At 42.4% G+C, this 16038-nt stretch overlaps 1 protein-coding gene across 6 annotated transcripts in view; it reads right to left on the bottom strand.

Moving 5' to 3' along the window:
* Positions 1–16038, bottom strand: part of LOC128755731 (electrogenic sodium bicarbonate cotransporter 1-like) — a 34030-nt gene that overhangs the window by 10809 nt on the left and 7183 nt on the right. For 4 of the 6 annotated variants that reach the window (XM_053859682.1, XM_053859715.1, XM_053859691.1 and 1 more), the window contains exons 4-13: positions 10123–10255; positions 6467–6627; positions 6225–6404; positions 5977–6072; positions 5291–5367; positions 3761–3918; positions 3161–3248; positions 1351–1505; positions 381–503; positions 61–235 (exon numbers count right to left, since the gene is read on the bottom strand). In XM_053859682.1, coding sequence (XP_053715657.1) covers positions 61–235; positions 381–503; positions 1351–1505; positions 3161–3248; positions 3761–3918; positions 5291–5367; positions 5977–6072; positions 6225–6404; positions 6467–6627; positions 10123–10255 — 1346 coding nt within the window. The remainder of the gene's footprint in view (positions 1–60; positions 236–380; positions 504–1350; positions 1506–3160; positions 3249–3760; positions 3919–5290; positions 5368–5976; positions 6073–6224; positions 6405–6466; positions 6628–10122; positions 10256–16038) is intronic. The other 2 variants (XM_053859707.1, XM_053859724.1) reach the window with 1 other exon arrangement.

Genomic DNA, 16038 nt, shown 5'->3' with positions numbered 1-16038 from the left:
TATAAAAATACCAAGCAACTAAAAACGTATGGGTCGACAGACAGGGGGCGCCGTTGGTACCTGCATATTATCAGTAGCATCCCCGAGCAGACCTCCAAAGGTGATGGCGTTGGTGACCGTTCCCAGGTAGATGAACAAGATGGTGGACAGAGACTGAATGTGCAAAGCGTCGTAGAAGTCGCTGGCAAAGAACGGAAGCTTCCTCTTGATGTCCAGCATCAGGCCTCCGCAGAACCTGACCCACAGAACCAAACCGGCTTGGAAATATTTCCAGACAAAACACACAAAAAGTGATGCAATCTTTACACTAGCATTCATGCAGAACATTTCCTCCTTCCACCATCTTTTGGTTTCTCATCTATAGGAAGAAAGTGACTCACCTTCTGGTGCACTGGAGCTCCTCGCCGACTTGATGTCCTCCTCCACCGCCGGCGCCATGACCCGGGTCATGAGGCGTGTCGCCATTCATGTGAGGCGGTTCCAACCCAGCGTACATGTTCTTCCTTCACAAAAAAAACAAAAAAAAAACTTTGCAACAACCATCTCAAATTTTGATTCTCTCACCCACCCCAACAATGACATCATCCTGAACAGTGCAGCAGGTGGACTTTGCTGCAGACAGGTCAAGTTGGAGTCGAGAGGGATTCACTTTGAGGTTGTGGCCACATTTGTTGGAAATAAAAGTCAACAAATCAATAGAACCTCAGAGTTGTAACAGAAAACCAGACCATGGGAGGAAACATGGCAAAAATGCAGGTTGGCACCTCAAAACACCTGCATGCAAAGACAGTAGAGGGGCTCAGGGATCTAGTCAGGCTGCCTCACACACCCCTCAAAATTTAGATTATAGGAATTGGGAGGAAGCCGAAGAGGAGATCCGGGACAAGCTGTGTTGCAGGGCCGAAAATTCAAATCTTACCTTAAGGGAGGAAATGTATGATTTACGGGGTTTTTCACTGTCTCTGTGGCCTGAGTTCAATTCGCCACCTGCTGTACTTTTGATCAGATCGCACTTTGTCTCGAGACAAAAATGTTGCTACATAAATGCATGAACAGCGTCTTGAAGCTGACTCATCAGATTGCGGTTTCCCCTGTTAAGCAATGAGGGGAAAACACGAGCCTGGCACGCTTCCCAGGGGAATCAATAAGCACTCCAAATATTAGCGCACTGACTCAGGTCAGTTACTGATCGGCAGCAGAAGAGCTTTAGAAGATCCAAAAGTGTGTCAGTTCAGTGACCCTGATTTCACACCAGTCGTTTTGATATCAATGAGGAAACAAAACGTCTTATACGATAGTGACACGTCTGGGTCACGACAGTGAGTAAAGGGAAGCAGAACTCCGGCTCACCTCTTGTCCGAGGAGGGCAGTGATTTGGGCGGCTCTATCCTAATGTCGGGGTCCCACTCGCCAGGGGGCAGAACGATGACCTCGTCCAAGAACTCCTCGATACCTGCCAGCAGGTCCTGGCGGTCCTTTGCTTTGTAGGCGATGTCGTGAAACACCTGAAGATCAGATTGTTATTATTTTTTTTTTTTTTAATTACACCTCAACTTGGTTTTATCATGACGTCATGTCCCCCATTAGCGTTTGCTCATGTTTTCACTGCACAGATTTTTCAGTAAATCTCTACGGAATTATATCAATACGTATCCCATTTTCAGTTTTTTTTCTTCATTTTTGAAAGATTATTTCATCCATTTATCATATTCATTACTTTGTGCTTAAAGAAAAAGGAAAAAAAAAGATTTTTTTTTACCCCAGTAACGTTTTATTTTATCTTTTGGTTTTCAAACCAAAATATTCAATTTTATTTGTATATATACATTTTAATATTTGAACTCATTGATGTGGTCTGGACAGATTTTGCCTCCCATTTTACTTTTTTTTTCCTGAACATACATTTTTGCAATTACACTGGGTTCATTCACGCTAGGATTTTTTTTTTGTCAAACTGTGCCATTTTTTATTAAATCTGCCTACTTTGTGTCCCTTCTTTGTTGTTAAAATTAGTTTGAATTCTATTTGCATTTTTATGGCTGTCACATTATTTATGGAACCCTTTTTCTGCCCAGTTTGCATTCATCTAACTGCTGTGAAACTCATTCCTTGTCTTCCATCTTGACGTTTTCAAAACGCCTCAGTGTCGACAGGTCACGACTGAGTCACTAGAGAAGAGTGAACAGACTGTCATAGAGGAGTCGGCAGGCTAAAGTTTAACATGAGGAAATCCTGGAAAAACACTTCCTATCTTGTTGACACACGCGCTGCCGAGGCCTGTGGGAACGTCAGACCCTCTTCACGGTTAACAACCCACCAGTTGTCTGTAAACATTCCTTCTTGTGTGTCAGGACTAATGTGCAGAAACTTCAACACATGCAGCCTCCAGTGAAAACAGTTTCATGATCAACGTTGAAGGAGTTGTTGAACACGTGTATGGGAAGTGTCTCTCCAGAATCCTCAGCCTGACCTCTGGAACATGTGTGACACAAGCTCATTTGTAATGAGGGAAAAGGTCACCCCAATTTCAAAATGGCTTTTACAAACCACCTTTGTCAAGTTTGAGTGACATTTTTTTGTTTTCTCAAAACTAACATGATATGATCAAAGACTAATTATTTTCAGTCGACACTTAAAAACTAACCAACTCATTGTTTTAACTCATTAAATGTCATTTACTATTACAGCAAATTTTATTTTGTCATCTTTACATTGTCCATTTTGTCAAATCCCCTGAGCTTCATTTTTATAACCATTATGCATGCTAATATAGTTTGTTTTAATAAACCTTTTAATGGTGGTTGCACATTCTTCAGTATTTGATTTATTGTGCAAGGCAAACATTTATTACTGAATCTGCAATGTGTTTTCCTACATCAAATGTACCCCTTCCTTCCAATTTCATTACAGACTTTTTCAATCATACAATATTAACATCCATCATAATCACTCGAGCAGTGAGGTCTCGCCTGTCAGCTGCTCCTCTGCTGCAGTCTAGACAGAAACATTTCAGCTATTTAATGCATCGTTGTGACTGTAAAAGAGAAAGTCGAGGTCAATGCCCGCAACACGGACCTGACGAAAACTAAAAAGCAATGCAGAACCCAGTGACCTGGGGTTAGGTGCACAGATCAAATGACAGGGCCAAGTCTTGACGTACCTCATCAGACATCAGGGTGGCGATGGCTCTTCCGATCTCATGGTAGGACTTTGATTTACCTTTGGGGCCCAGGAGCACAAACAGAAACCTGAATGAAAGAGTTGGATGTTAGTTATCCCACCAGTCCTAAACCATGATATGTGTGTGCGTATGCATGTATTAATATTCTTGAATGGAATAATCTTTGACAAGACATTGATCTTGTGAGGACATTTTGGCCAGTCCGCGTAGGGTTTTGAGGATGAAAACGACAACATAACCATGTTATTACAATTGGGTTTCCATTTGGTTCTGAGTCCTGGTTAAGGTAACCATTTCATTCGGGGAGCGGGAGCAATTCTTGAAAACACTACACACCACAAGACTTTGTGGGGACATTTGTCTGGACCCCCACGTGGTTAAGTCTCAATTTGAGGATGTGAAGACTTCAAAATAACAGGCTGATTATGATAGGGGGAAAGTTTGCTTTAGAGTCCAGGTTAAGGTTTGCCATTTGTTTTGGATGGTTGGGTTCATGGTGAGACGCCAGGGAAAGCATTATGTCTGAGAAACCTCAAAATGTCCCCACAAGGATAGAAAACGTGTCTGTTGTGTGTGTACCTCGTGGGCACGGGGACTTCGGTGAGCGCTCCCAGCATCACAGCTTGCTGCAGACGCACAAACGCCACAAAGGGATTTTCCAGGAAGTCCACCTCCCCAACCAGCACGTTTGACGCCTCGGCATCCCGGGGCAGCTTCTTCATGAACTTGTTCTTGAGCTGACAGTGAGAGCAGATGTGTCAACTGCAACATGTAACAGCTCATTCTTGCATATACGCAAGAGTCCCAGTCCCAAAAAGTACTACAGGCGAAAAAATGTTTTCAAAAATTTTTGCACCGTGTGACCACAAAACTGTATGTTCACCATCAACACTTCAGGGGAATACATCTTTTAAAAGTCTGAGCACGTGCTGCAGCTAGTCACATTGTCCTGACTCATGCTGACTGAAGTGACAGAGGAAGACACAAACAATAAGCTTTTGTTGTCGACCAGAAAGCCTGAGGTCTTGTCTATATATGCTCGACTCACACGCTCCTGCCGGCAAATCACATGTGCCTAGTCAATGGTGAAATGATTGTAGTTTAGAAGCTCTCAGCTCCTTCCGTTGACCATGGCACCGCCTCAACACCGAGAGCGACAGAAGACTTGTCTAACCCTATAATGGTAAGATGTCTCCAACAGGACAGGACACGAGCAATGAAAATCATCCTAGAAGGTTTCACCTCACAGGACCCAATACACTTGCCTCAAACACACAGACATAACTGCAATTTAAGAGTCCATGGAGGGAGGAAATCAAAAATGGGTGTTGGAGGGCATGAGGCGTCGTGAGGGGAAATGAGTCTGGAAAGTAATTTAATTTTAGTTTGGATACTCGGGCAGAGTTGCTTCACATGTTTGAGTGTCACACAAAGCCATAAAAACAGCAACATTATCTTCAGTTTCAGTAGAGGAACTGCTTCAAGTCCAACCACAGCAGCTGCAGACTGATTTATATTGGCAGAAAAACTGAATAAGAAAGATCCTGAAGTGAAAGTTTGATACTGTTTATATGTAAAATAGTACAGATTCATCATCTGTCTTCAATTGTTCAAGACATTTAAGAACTTTTAGTGTTCACAGTTGAAAAGCCCACTGTCAGTCTTTAGTCTTTTCAGTATTGTTAATGGCAGACATTGAATATATAACTTGGAAAAGGGACTAAATTGCTCACTCTTTGCACATTTTTACAGCCTTAAAATCAAAATAAACCGAGGCTGAGATAATTATAGAAGGGTTTAACAGACGGGCAAACTTTTGAAAGATGACCAAAAAGCTTAATCAATGACAGTAAAATAACCTTGAATTACAGTGACGTTAAGGTCTCCAGACCTTTTGGATGCTTGAACAAAACCAGCCACCAACACTGATGCATTTGCACTTGTGATGTGATTTCAGGACCAAAGTCTCATCAACACCATAAGGAAGACAGATATTGTTACATTAAGACATGTTGCATTCTTTGGTGTGTTGAAGGGTGAAAGCTTCAGATGTGGATTGGGACTAGTCAAGTGTAGCTCATGTTTCGCCAGTGCAACCAGCCACGTTACCTGGTCCTTCTCGGGCTTGTCAGAAAAGTCACTCAGGCTGTTGGAGGTGAGGGTGCGATGGGCGGTGGTTGGGCTGCCTGCAGACAAGTACAACAACTTCAGTCAACACTGGGAGTGAAGAAAGGAATACTAAGAAAAGCAAAGCAGCAGGCAAGTGGATGAAGAAAAGCGCTATAAACATCAGGAGGCGGCTAAATGTGGCAAGGCTTAAGCTTTAGGTCTCATGCCAGATGGTCGTTCATTCAAGATCCTGAGAGCTGAGGATTCTCGGTCGTCTTAGGTTCGCTGATTACAGACGTCAGCAGAAACCTGCTTAGGCAACCGTTGGTGAATGAGACGGTAAACTTTGGAACCGTTCACTTGGTGTCATTCACCGTTGCTGGAGGACAGAACACTAAAGCTACAACAAGCACTATTACACAACTATCTCTAATTGCATGGTATGATTCACTCTGTTGCTAGTACTGAAGTGAATCACAACATACAAGTGATGGTGATGTGATTCAAAACTATGAGTATCAGTCTGACAAAAATATCAGCAGGACAGGCTAAACCAGTGATCCTCATTGTAGACAAATACAACACTACGTTGATTCCTTAACAGAGCTCTTGTTTGACATTTGTGGGTCCATATCTGCAGCCTGCACACATGGAAATCATGAGCCAAACCCAGAGACCTCACTTACAGAGGTATCCCATGCTGGAGCTTCTCGTGACTTCACATGGTTCCTCTGAGTCTTGAGGGTTAAAACAAGGCACTGGGTGCTCGAGGGGGCTGCGAGCTAGCGACACCCAACAAGAGCCGAGACGACAGAGCAGTGAAGAAAAACAAGGTCAGGAAGGAGAGAAAGCAAAGATTTAGACAATACAGATGTTAGGAAAAAAAAAGGTAGGAAGATGTTAGTTCAAGTTGAGGAAGGGGGGGTTCATTCACCGTTCTCCTGGTTGGTGAAGAGGCGACTTGCGCTGGACACGCTCTTGCCGATGTCGGCGAGAGACCGCAGGTTGGACTTCTTGGTCTGGTGACGGTGCTTCCGGAGCAGCGTGTACATGACCTTCTCTTTGACGTCAGGCCTCAGTTGCCCGCTCTCAATCTGGCTGTCGGTGATCATCTCTGCACAACAGGCCAAGTGTTCACAGATGCAATGTCGTCACAGTTATGAACTGTTGACTCACCCACTATCTGTGGCAGCGTGGTGGCCTCGAGGTCCAGCATGATGGTGCCCTTCTCAATGCACTTTTTAAGTTCCATTAAGCTATGCAGCGACAGTGTGGCTACATGAGGTTTGCTCCAACGTTCGCCTCCTTTCTCCACCTTCTCCTCAAATTTGATCCATCTAGACAGAGAAGAACATAGAACTTTAGTATTTGGACTGTTTTTCAAGGGTTGATCCTCAAACGACAGGCACTGGGACAAGACAAAATCTTAACCCCAAAGATTTAAGATTATGGACAAGATAAGGGATGGACCCAAATCAAGAAGCACATCATTGTTGACATTGTTGGAGATTAAGAAGTGACTCAAAGGGTGGCGACCAAAACCCACATTATGAGGGAATGACTAAAGAATAGGCAAAGTTTAGCTGAGTTTGGTGCTTGAAGGATTGAGAATAGGACAACAAGCATGACCGGGACCGTAGACAGACCACAAGCAAGTAATCGGTTGCCTTGGAAGGATGGACCAAGGAAGACCAAGACAAGTGTGTCATTCGGGTCATGAAGAGATTTAGGACGAGACATACAGGAATTAGGAACAAGACACTGAAGACAACAGAAAAGGAGAGGCAGCAAGGCCATAGTATGTTGGACATTCCAGCATAGAGACCAAGAAAGAGTTGACCATCCAATACCAAGGAAAGACACTGAACATATTTTAGGGTCAAGACCATAAGGTTCAAAGGGTTTACAAACGTCTTGACCTCGCTTTTGGATTTGCCTTAAAATCAAATCTGAAGAGCCACATCAGCAGTCCACAGAGGCTGTCTGACACAAGGTCTGTAAATGTTCGGCAACCGATGAATGAACTACATTTCTTTTTTTTCAATCCTCCCGTTTCATACAAATGTCAGAGGATGGAAACATAAAATAAGTCCAGAACAAAGGCTTTCAAAGAAATGTACACAACAAAGCAAAGGAGACAAGAAGGGTTCTTGTTTCTTTACTAAATAGTCTGGCTGTGTTTGGGTCGGTCACAGTTCACAGGACCAGAAATACTGGATGCAGGTAAAAATACAGCTCACCCGAAGACAAATATTGGCTTCTGGAGTGCTGCCAGTTCTGCATGAGGTTCTGACCTCAAATGGTTAAATCGGGGAAACGAGAGCTGCTGGTTTTATCAAGGATAAGCTCAGCGTTGAAGCCAATACAGCGAACAAGGATTCTTTTTTTAATAATCGTTCCTCGAATGTCAGCGCCACAAAGGAGCCATTCTGCTCCAACCTGAGGATGGGGTTTCCTCTGGGGATAGAGTGTCCAGCTGGCTCTAGCCCACACGGCCAGTTTGTTTTGATGAACACGTCCTTTCATTGACAAGGGAAAGGAATTATGCAGCGACTACAACCTAATGGTAAACATTAAAGCCCAAGGAAAGATGAGGCTTGGGTGCAATGAAGTCAAAACTAATAATGTGACACCGAGCCCACCCAAAAGTGATGTTCTGTCGAGACAATTGTGAATGACAAGCTTTATTTTTAAACATCTTTAAGCTCTTGCGCGGCCCTAACAAGAGTTCTTAATAAAGCAGTGGGAGACAATGGAAAAAGTGAGTGACGCTAATCCAATGTTTGACACCCGCAGGCATCTTGCATGCAGATACAGCTGCGTCACACGTTTAAATATCAAGCTAAATGTTTAATGACTTTATAAAAATGGTGAAAAGAAAGTTTTCACAAACACATGTGTAGCTTTGAGCGACTAAACTCAAATGATACTATAACCCCATCCCACATTTTTAATTGAGCCATAACATTATTATGACCACATGCCCAAAAACAATGGAAAACTATTGAACAGGTGGTACACTGGAATTCAGACATTCTGAATGAAAGATAATACTTTTGTTTGACTGTGCAGTTCTATATTTTTTTTATTTTATTAAAAAAAATCCACTTCTTGTGCATGAATTGTATCATGTCGTCATTTAGTAATTCATAGAAATTCAATTAAATTATCAATTAAGATGATCTTGCTGGCCAGATCTTGCCCACGCGGCTTTGGTTTGTACCGGTAAATATAGTCACATCTTCAGTGTTGGTTTGAAGAAATCAGAGATGCAGTGTTGAAATGGAGTGAAGAGGAGAGAAAAGTTTTTAGGAATATTTTATTATTATTACTGTGTAGTTGGTATGCGATTAAAGTTGGGGGGATAGCAACATCTTCACTTCAGTCATGCTTATTGTTAAGGTTAGTTCAGAGAAGAGCCAATTGAATCAATATGCATATTAAGGTTCTTTATTAAGGAGAATGAACAATGAGCAGTGGAATTTCCTGAGTTCAAGATAGTACAGAGCATTGCTTGTACTGTCCTGTGAGCTGGGATACATCAGGGCGACGAGAGACCGATAGAATGAAGGCCTACTTGTGAGGGATGCATGCGACTACACAAATGAAGAGTTCGTCAGACGACCACTGAAGTCCAGAAGCAGCACGGCATGAATCAGCATTCCATCCAAAATCATTGCACCGCAAGCAGCAGTACATTGATTCAGTTGAAAAAGTTTCCAATCAACTGGGTCATCAAACTTAAGAGACGTTTATGAGAACTTTGTCCACTCGGCAGAACAGTGCCTTTTATTCAGGTCAAGAATAAGATTTATGGCATGTAGTCAAGTGCTTGTGATCTTATCAACCCCTGTCACTTTTACATGAAGTGATGGCTTTGCAACATGGATGGCTCCGAAGGAGATGTAATAAAACTGGCAATATCCTGGATTATTATTTCGTTTGACTAGAGTTGGGCAACAGCTGACTCATCGTTTACTGTGTCACACATTGTCCTGTCACTGGCTCGACACACGAGCACAGACCGTCCCAGGGAAGGAAAACTCAAAAGGATTTAAGATTGCAGCACTGCACTCAGTGACATCACCTATCAGACAGAGCAGTGTTTCGGGTTGGACCTCAAGGTTGTGCTGTGACGCTTCTTGTTTGATTAAAACAGGAAGCGAAACCATAGTCAAATGACCTTAAGAGCAGCTGCTTTATGTAGTTTCCATCCCTTATTGCCACAGTGAGTCCTGTTCAGGCCATGTGGGACTTTCTGTCGTTTCCTGGTCTCACAAACAGGTACTATAGATCTGTGTGATAAGAGCAGGCTGGGAGTTCCCTGGAGAAGAGCCCGCTTCCAAACACAATGAAATGATTGACAGGATGGACGGGGTTCAAATTCGGGGTCCACTTCAAGCAATAATGTCTCCTTACTAGGTCAATAAGCAGCCAAGTTCAGATGTCAAACAAATAGCAACTAAGATGTGATTATACTGGGCAAAATGCTCAGACCAAAACTTGTTTCTTAAACTGCTTACACCTAAAATGCCACTCTACCGGCAAGAGTCAGTGAACACAACGCTAGTGCAAATTATCGGTCTTGCTTTCATTCTTGTTGAATACAGTTTGAAGCCAAAAGGGCAGAACTAATGAGGAGGCAGGTTCCTGTTGCAAATTGTTTCAGTACATTATGGGACGGCATGGATGACTACAATTGCAGACTATAAATGACACGTGTATATTGTATTGAATTATTTCACAAGTGGGATGTGCTCAGACTTTAAACCACCCAAACTGATTTTTTAGCAGCTTATAAGAGTCTTCGCAGCGTTAAAAGAAAGGCACACCTGGCTGTCTCCTTCCACTCCATCTCCTGTCCGTCCACGGCCAGAAGCTCATCCAGTTCAGTGAAGAGCTGCGGAGGTGGGGGACCATCGTCTTCCTCTCCCAAGATAAACCTGATCCTTTCAGCCGGAGAAACTGCAAAGGAAACGTACATTACTTGGAAGTCTGGAGAGTGTGCAATCGTCCATACAGAATAAAGTCATTTTACAAATAATTTCAATTTAAAGTCATAAAATGTAAAAATACAAAATGTAATTCCCTTCATTTTGCCAATGACATTTGTAAGCGATGAAAGTGGTTGTGGTAACAAAGACACCATTTTGGTTGAAATTAGGGGGAAAAAATGCAATGCCGGTGTGTCAGAATGGATTCTAAATGTAGATGAATCCGTGAAATGAAATCAGTCAACCTCCTCCTGTAAGGTTGTGTTCTGGGCAGAGCCATCTTGGAGGGTCACAATGACCAGTTCAAGTCAACCAGCCGCAAGTAAGTGTCTTATGAGATACCGTTCTGCGTCAGGCCCAATCTCAAGTGCTGCTGGGATGATAAGTATTAGGAAGTGAAATCAATAGACGAGTGAAGTAGACCACAAAGTACACAAAAAAAAGACAGCACAGATTATCCTGAATCAAAGGTCATCCCTAGTCAACATATTTCACACAAACTCCTGTATGTCCCCTTGGTACAAGCCAGTTTAAAGTTCTGTCAGAGTACACAATGATTGACATGTGTTTCACGCAAGCTGTCACCATTAAATCAAGTACCAGATGTAACTTTCACAGAAAAAAAAAATACATCTCGTAAAGAAGTAGGAATGTCTGTTGACATTGACAGTTTGGCACAGGGATTCTTCCACCTCCATTATCATCGGACACTTCCAATAACATTTCAAGCACAATTTTATATATTCACAAATGCTGAACCTAGTGAATGAATCAAATCTGTAAAATATTCCACTTGCAGGTTGGATGTCAACCTGCAAGTGCTTACTATGTGTAAAAAGACTGTTAGACTTTCAAGCGTCAAAATTCTGCCATTCTTAAAAGGTCATGTATAACGTCTGGGGCCATCCCGACTTAGAGGCTCTACCAACCCCATGATTAAACTAGCTGTGTGCTGGCTGTTCAAGTAACAGTAAAGCAGGCTACACTGCACAAGACAACACATTGAACAATTCCTTTCAGCCAATTGGTTTGTTAGGGTCCGTGCAGCAGCTTAGAGAAACAGTCAGTCCATGCCAGAAACAAGGCGAGGAAATCCTCAGAACGATCAATGAACGGAAAGCGTGGCAACCCTTATATAACTGACCTAAAGAAAGATTCAGATTTGCATCTTCAAGTGAATGGAGTCATTATTGTGAGTGCAACAACCTCTTGCCAGTTAAAGATTGGTAAGAACTTTGCAGTTATTGTTTTATTGATTCAACTTTTGGTGTATTGTGATGACGCAATCCTCCAAAGCACAGTTCACTACAGTATCAAATACAAAGACCAGACAAGGATACATTTTCCTCTATATGTAAAACAGAATTGAAAAAACAATCACAGCAACAAGTAAACATTAAGAAATGAATCAAGATATACTTAAAAAAAATGTATTAAAGAAACTATCACACATGATACTAGCATCAGATCAGTACAGACTTTTCCTAAATGGCTCTACAATTACTCCAACCCTTGCATGGTCTGTGTCCCTCAAGTTGTATGGATGGAGAAAATGACATGAACCAAGTTCCCTTCAGACCCATTTGCAAGACTGATCCATGGCTTTCTAAGATGCCAATGTTCCACTCCATCTTAGCAGTTCTATTAAGTCTCATCTCTCTCAACACATTGTACCTCTGTAGAGGAGACATGGCTGACTGTGCAGGCCAGCACCATCAAACTCTAAACACTGCTAAATTTGATGAAAATGGTACAAGCTCTATATCACCACGCAAAGTTATTCAACCACATTACACAACAATAGGCAGAACCGCGATGCAAATTGAATATGATGGATTAACTTTGTGTAAGGACACCTTGTTAACACTTCTAGGAAAGTACATGTGAAGTTGCAAGTGTCTATTTTGGTGCTGCTGATGCACAGTGACCAGAGAGAACAGCACAGGTCCCCTTAACGTCACCAGGTTTCCATCCTGTTAATCCTGACACTGCAAACCTGTGCTTAAATTAGGACTCCTGCTTCTAAAACTGTCCACCTGCTCAACTAAAGCAATAAGGCGCGATGAAAGTCATGAACTCTGCCTTGAAGAAAAACGCTGACATCCATCAGAAAAAAAAATTACCCAAAACATAAACACGGCGGGCGATACGAAGCTCCCTGTACATTGTCCTTTCGGTCGGTGTGACTTTCAACACTGACTGGCACCATGAGACCTCTTCCGGCACAAAGTGTTGTCATCAATGAAAACCAGATTGTGTTGTGGTTGCACACAACTTTTAAGTGCCTCGGTCAGCTCAGTTGGAATCAACAGGATTAAGGAGATTGAGGCGGAGGGCAAAACAACCAATGCATCAATATAACACCCTTCACTTGTATATATTAAACAAGTGGAGGGAGACAGGTGCGTCGTCTCGGTGAGTGTTTTGAGTCGAGACCTGGTCGCCTTGATCGCAGCACACGCGCATGCATGCATGCACACACGCACACTACAGCTTGTGTTCCTCTACATGACACACCTTCGACACAAACCTGTCCTTTTGCACACTTTATCATAACAACTGTCTACATCTGACCCAAGTCCTTGTTACACAACAGACAAATGGTGCTGGGGCATTTTCAGTGAATGGCAAAATAACCTTTTGTCAGACTCTGCAATTAAGACGGCATCAGTTGAACTGACGCGAGCGGGTGTGGGTCCTTGCATGTGCAAGAGTAACGTGTTCAGGGGAATTAAACGTTTTGGAAATGACCAAATAAAGGCAGAGAAAATGTACACACGTGCAGCGTGAAGCAAAAAAAAATATATATATATATATTTGGACATTTTTAATCTATTGGGTGCATTTTCTTCATGCAGACGAGGGGATTCAAAGCAGCCGGCGCATCACGGGATGTGAAACTATTGTGGTCTGCAACTGTAAACGAACAGATTGTGCTTGATGAGCCAGCGTTGCCATGCAAACTTATACAGTAAGCGTTTGGTTTCGAAGCATGTATGCACTGTGCATCAGTGAGACCCAACTGTTGCAATCTGAGGCCTATAATGAGTCAAGAACGTGCATGCACTATACACCATTCGAATAGATTCATTTGGGATTATCACAGACTACACACACAGTTAAGAAAAGCTTCATCTGATTGAATATGTCTCACATGGGACAAATGGAGGACACCAGACAAGGCAGCTGTAAGAACGTTGGATGAAGAGCCAGGAGTTGATGTCAAACTGAGAAACAAAACAAAATGTTGAAAATATGGGACCATTTTACAACGGACACAGTATCAAGACCTTTCAAATGATATTTTGAGCAATTAATATTCTACTTGAAACACTGAGGTCACATTGCCGACTAGTCAACCAATCGTAACGGTAGTCAGTGGCTTGTCGACTAGAAAAATAATCGACTTGGCTTCCGAACACTATGGGATCAGCCATTTTGGAGGATTAAACATCTCACTTGTGCAACACGGCAAGCCTGTCAAACTAGCAGCTATCTTATAACATCAAATGCTCACATGCATCACAGCAGGCAATATAAAGATCCAATTTGGGTCAACGCTTCAACTAGTCGCTGTTGTAGCTATAGAAGCCAATGCGTGACAGACAGCATGCAATTCTCACTGACACACTCACACACTCAGTGGGGAATGAGATCATACAAAGAAGTAGTCCCCAAAGCTACGGACACCCTTATTTCAACAGCAGGTTTGACGTGTGCAGCTCATTTAAGATGAGAACTCAAAAGGTGTGCATATCTATTCCTGTTTCAGCAAGTATTTCCAAGTAACACTGGGCCAAAATGATCAAGTAACTCACTCACTGCCTGTATTGAAGTAGATCAAAAATAATGATCGCAAAGGTTTTAGTCGTATTGAACTTTCTGTCTTGGAAACAATTATTTCCACTGCTTTTCACATTTTTTCTTCAATCATTCCACCAGACATAAATCATGAAAACATCAGCTCGCACGGGTAATGATTGGGAGGAGGGTGGGAGGGGATTCTCCCTCGTCATTCTGAAGATTTATTTCTCAACAGCGGAAAGAAATGTTTAGCCTGAAAGTGGCTCTGAGCCCATAATTCTGGCCTTGAAGTCAACCTGACAGGAGTATAGCGTAGCGTAGCGTAGATGTGGGGCACAGATCGTGAAAGAGTGCAAGTCTTATTTACAGCGTCCCTCCTTGTGAACTGGAAATACTTTTCACACTCTTCATTCAAGTGCCTGTGTCATGTGATGAAAGACTGAAGCCAAAAAAAAAAAAAGACTCACCATGCTTTCGAGCAAATTTAAACAAAACCTTACTTTGAGCAGCAATTTCCAGTGTATGTTCAGGGGTGTTGGAACATCAGGAACAGATAAAAACGTGCTGGAACAATGTTTACCTTCCCACTCCGTCCCGGTTGAGACGGTGAGATACAATGACTCATGCGCTAATCACACGCACACAAGGCCTTTGACGGGAGATTAATGTGTGAACAACCGCTGTGGTATCGCTGGATGACAAAGCAGAGCGCCGGGTTAACACCTGAGCACGAGGCACTACAAAGGAGGATTACGGCGTCAAGAGGAGGATTAGTCAGGGGGTCGTCTACTGTGACTGGATAGAGGTGTGAACGTCTGTCTTTGGTTTCTGCAGCTTCCTATCATTTGATAGCCAAACAAAGTAGTCTCTTACTTGTTTTTGTTACAGACTGAATGCACATCTTATACAGCATAAGCACAAGTTTCCTGTATCCTCATCCAGTTTTCCATTCCCTCCTCACTAAAGAAACACTTTCATTGGAGACATTCCAATTTCCCTTTTTGGAAATTCCTGGAAAACTTCAGAGATCCAAGAAATAGTCAAACACGTGCAGAGGTTTGGGCTCCCTAGTGATGACCAGTTTCCAAACGTGAATGTCAAATATTGGCTGTCTCACCACCGGATATGCAATACTGAAGGTTGTAGCTGAGCACAGTGCAAAACCAACACTCAAACACTGAAATAATTAGGTTTATAATTTTAGACTTACACCGGAACCACTTTGTCAGATCCGTTACGTGCAGCACAGGAAACAGGAAAACCTCTGGTACAGTTTGAACCCTCATGGTTTTAAGTCTGCAGCAAATTAAGCTCCGAAGAATTCGGAGGTTCCAAAATGCAAACAAACCCCCAATCTAGTCCTACCCCCACAAAATACTCCACAAAAGTTTCTCCAGAGACCTCCTCAGCTCTTCAGGGTGAGAATGGATCCTGGGTTGGCCAGGGAGGCATCCAGACTTGAGGCCCAGGTCATAAACTCCAATTTCAAATACTTAAAAAAACTTCTCATCTATACATAACTTGAATGCCTCCTTTAAGGAAAATTAAAAATAAAGTATGATGAATGTTTATGGAAAACGTTAAATGCAGTAAAAATTAGTGGTGAGTAAAAAGAGCAATTCAAAAGTTATGAATGTAATAATTGCAATTGTCATAATTCCGAGGGAGATTTTTTTGCACAATTTTATTCAGTTGAAGTTCAACTTAAAAAATAGAAAAAACACAGTCAACCATTTGTCACAATACCTGGGAGATCTAAATACTTGGGAGACCGTTTCTGTGTCTTTTCCCACTCTGATACTTTAATAGTTACCTCGCTCTGTGGTAAAGACTAAATACACCTCGATAATCCACTGCGCATGTTAAAGAAGGAGGATTCCCACATTGTTAATTATATACCTGGCAAACCAAGAGCACGATTCCCTTCAGAAATCATCTACCAGAAGACTT

The sequence above is a fragment of the Synchiropus splendidus genome, chromosome 1 (assembly GCF_027744825.2).
Source record: "Synchiropus splendidus isolate RoL2022-P1 chromosome 1, RoL_Sspl_1.0, whole genome shotgun sequence".
Lineage (NCBI taxonomy): Eukaryota > Metazoa > Chordata > Actinopteri > Syngnathiformes > Callionymidae > Synchiropus > Synchiropus splendidus.
This window is presented reverse-complemented; position numbering and strand designations above follow the sequence as displayed.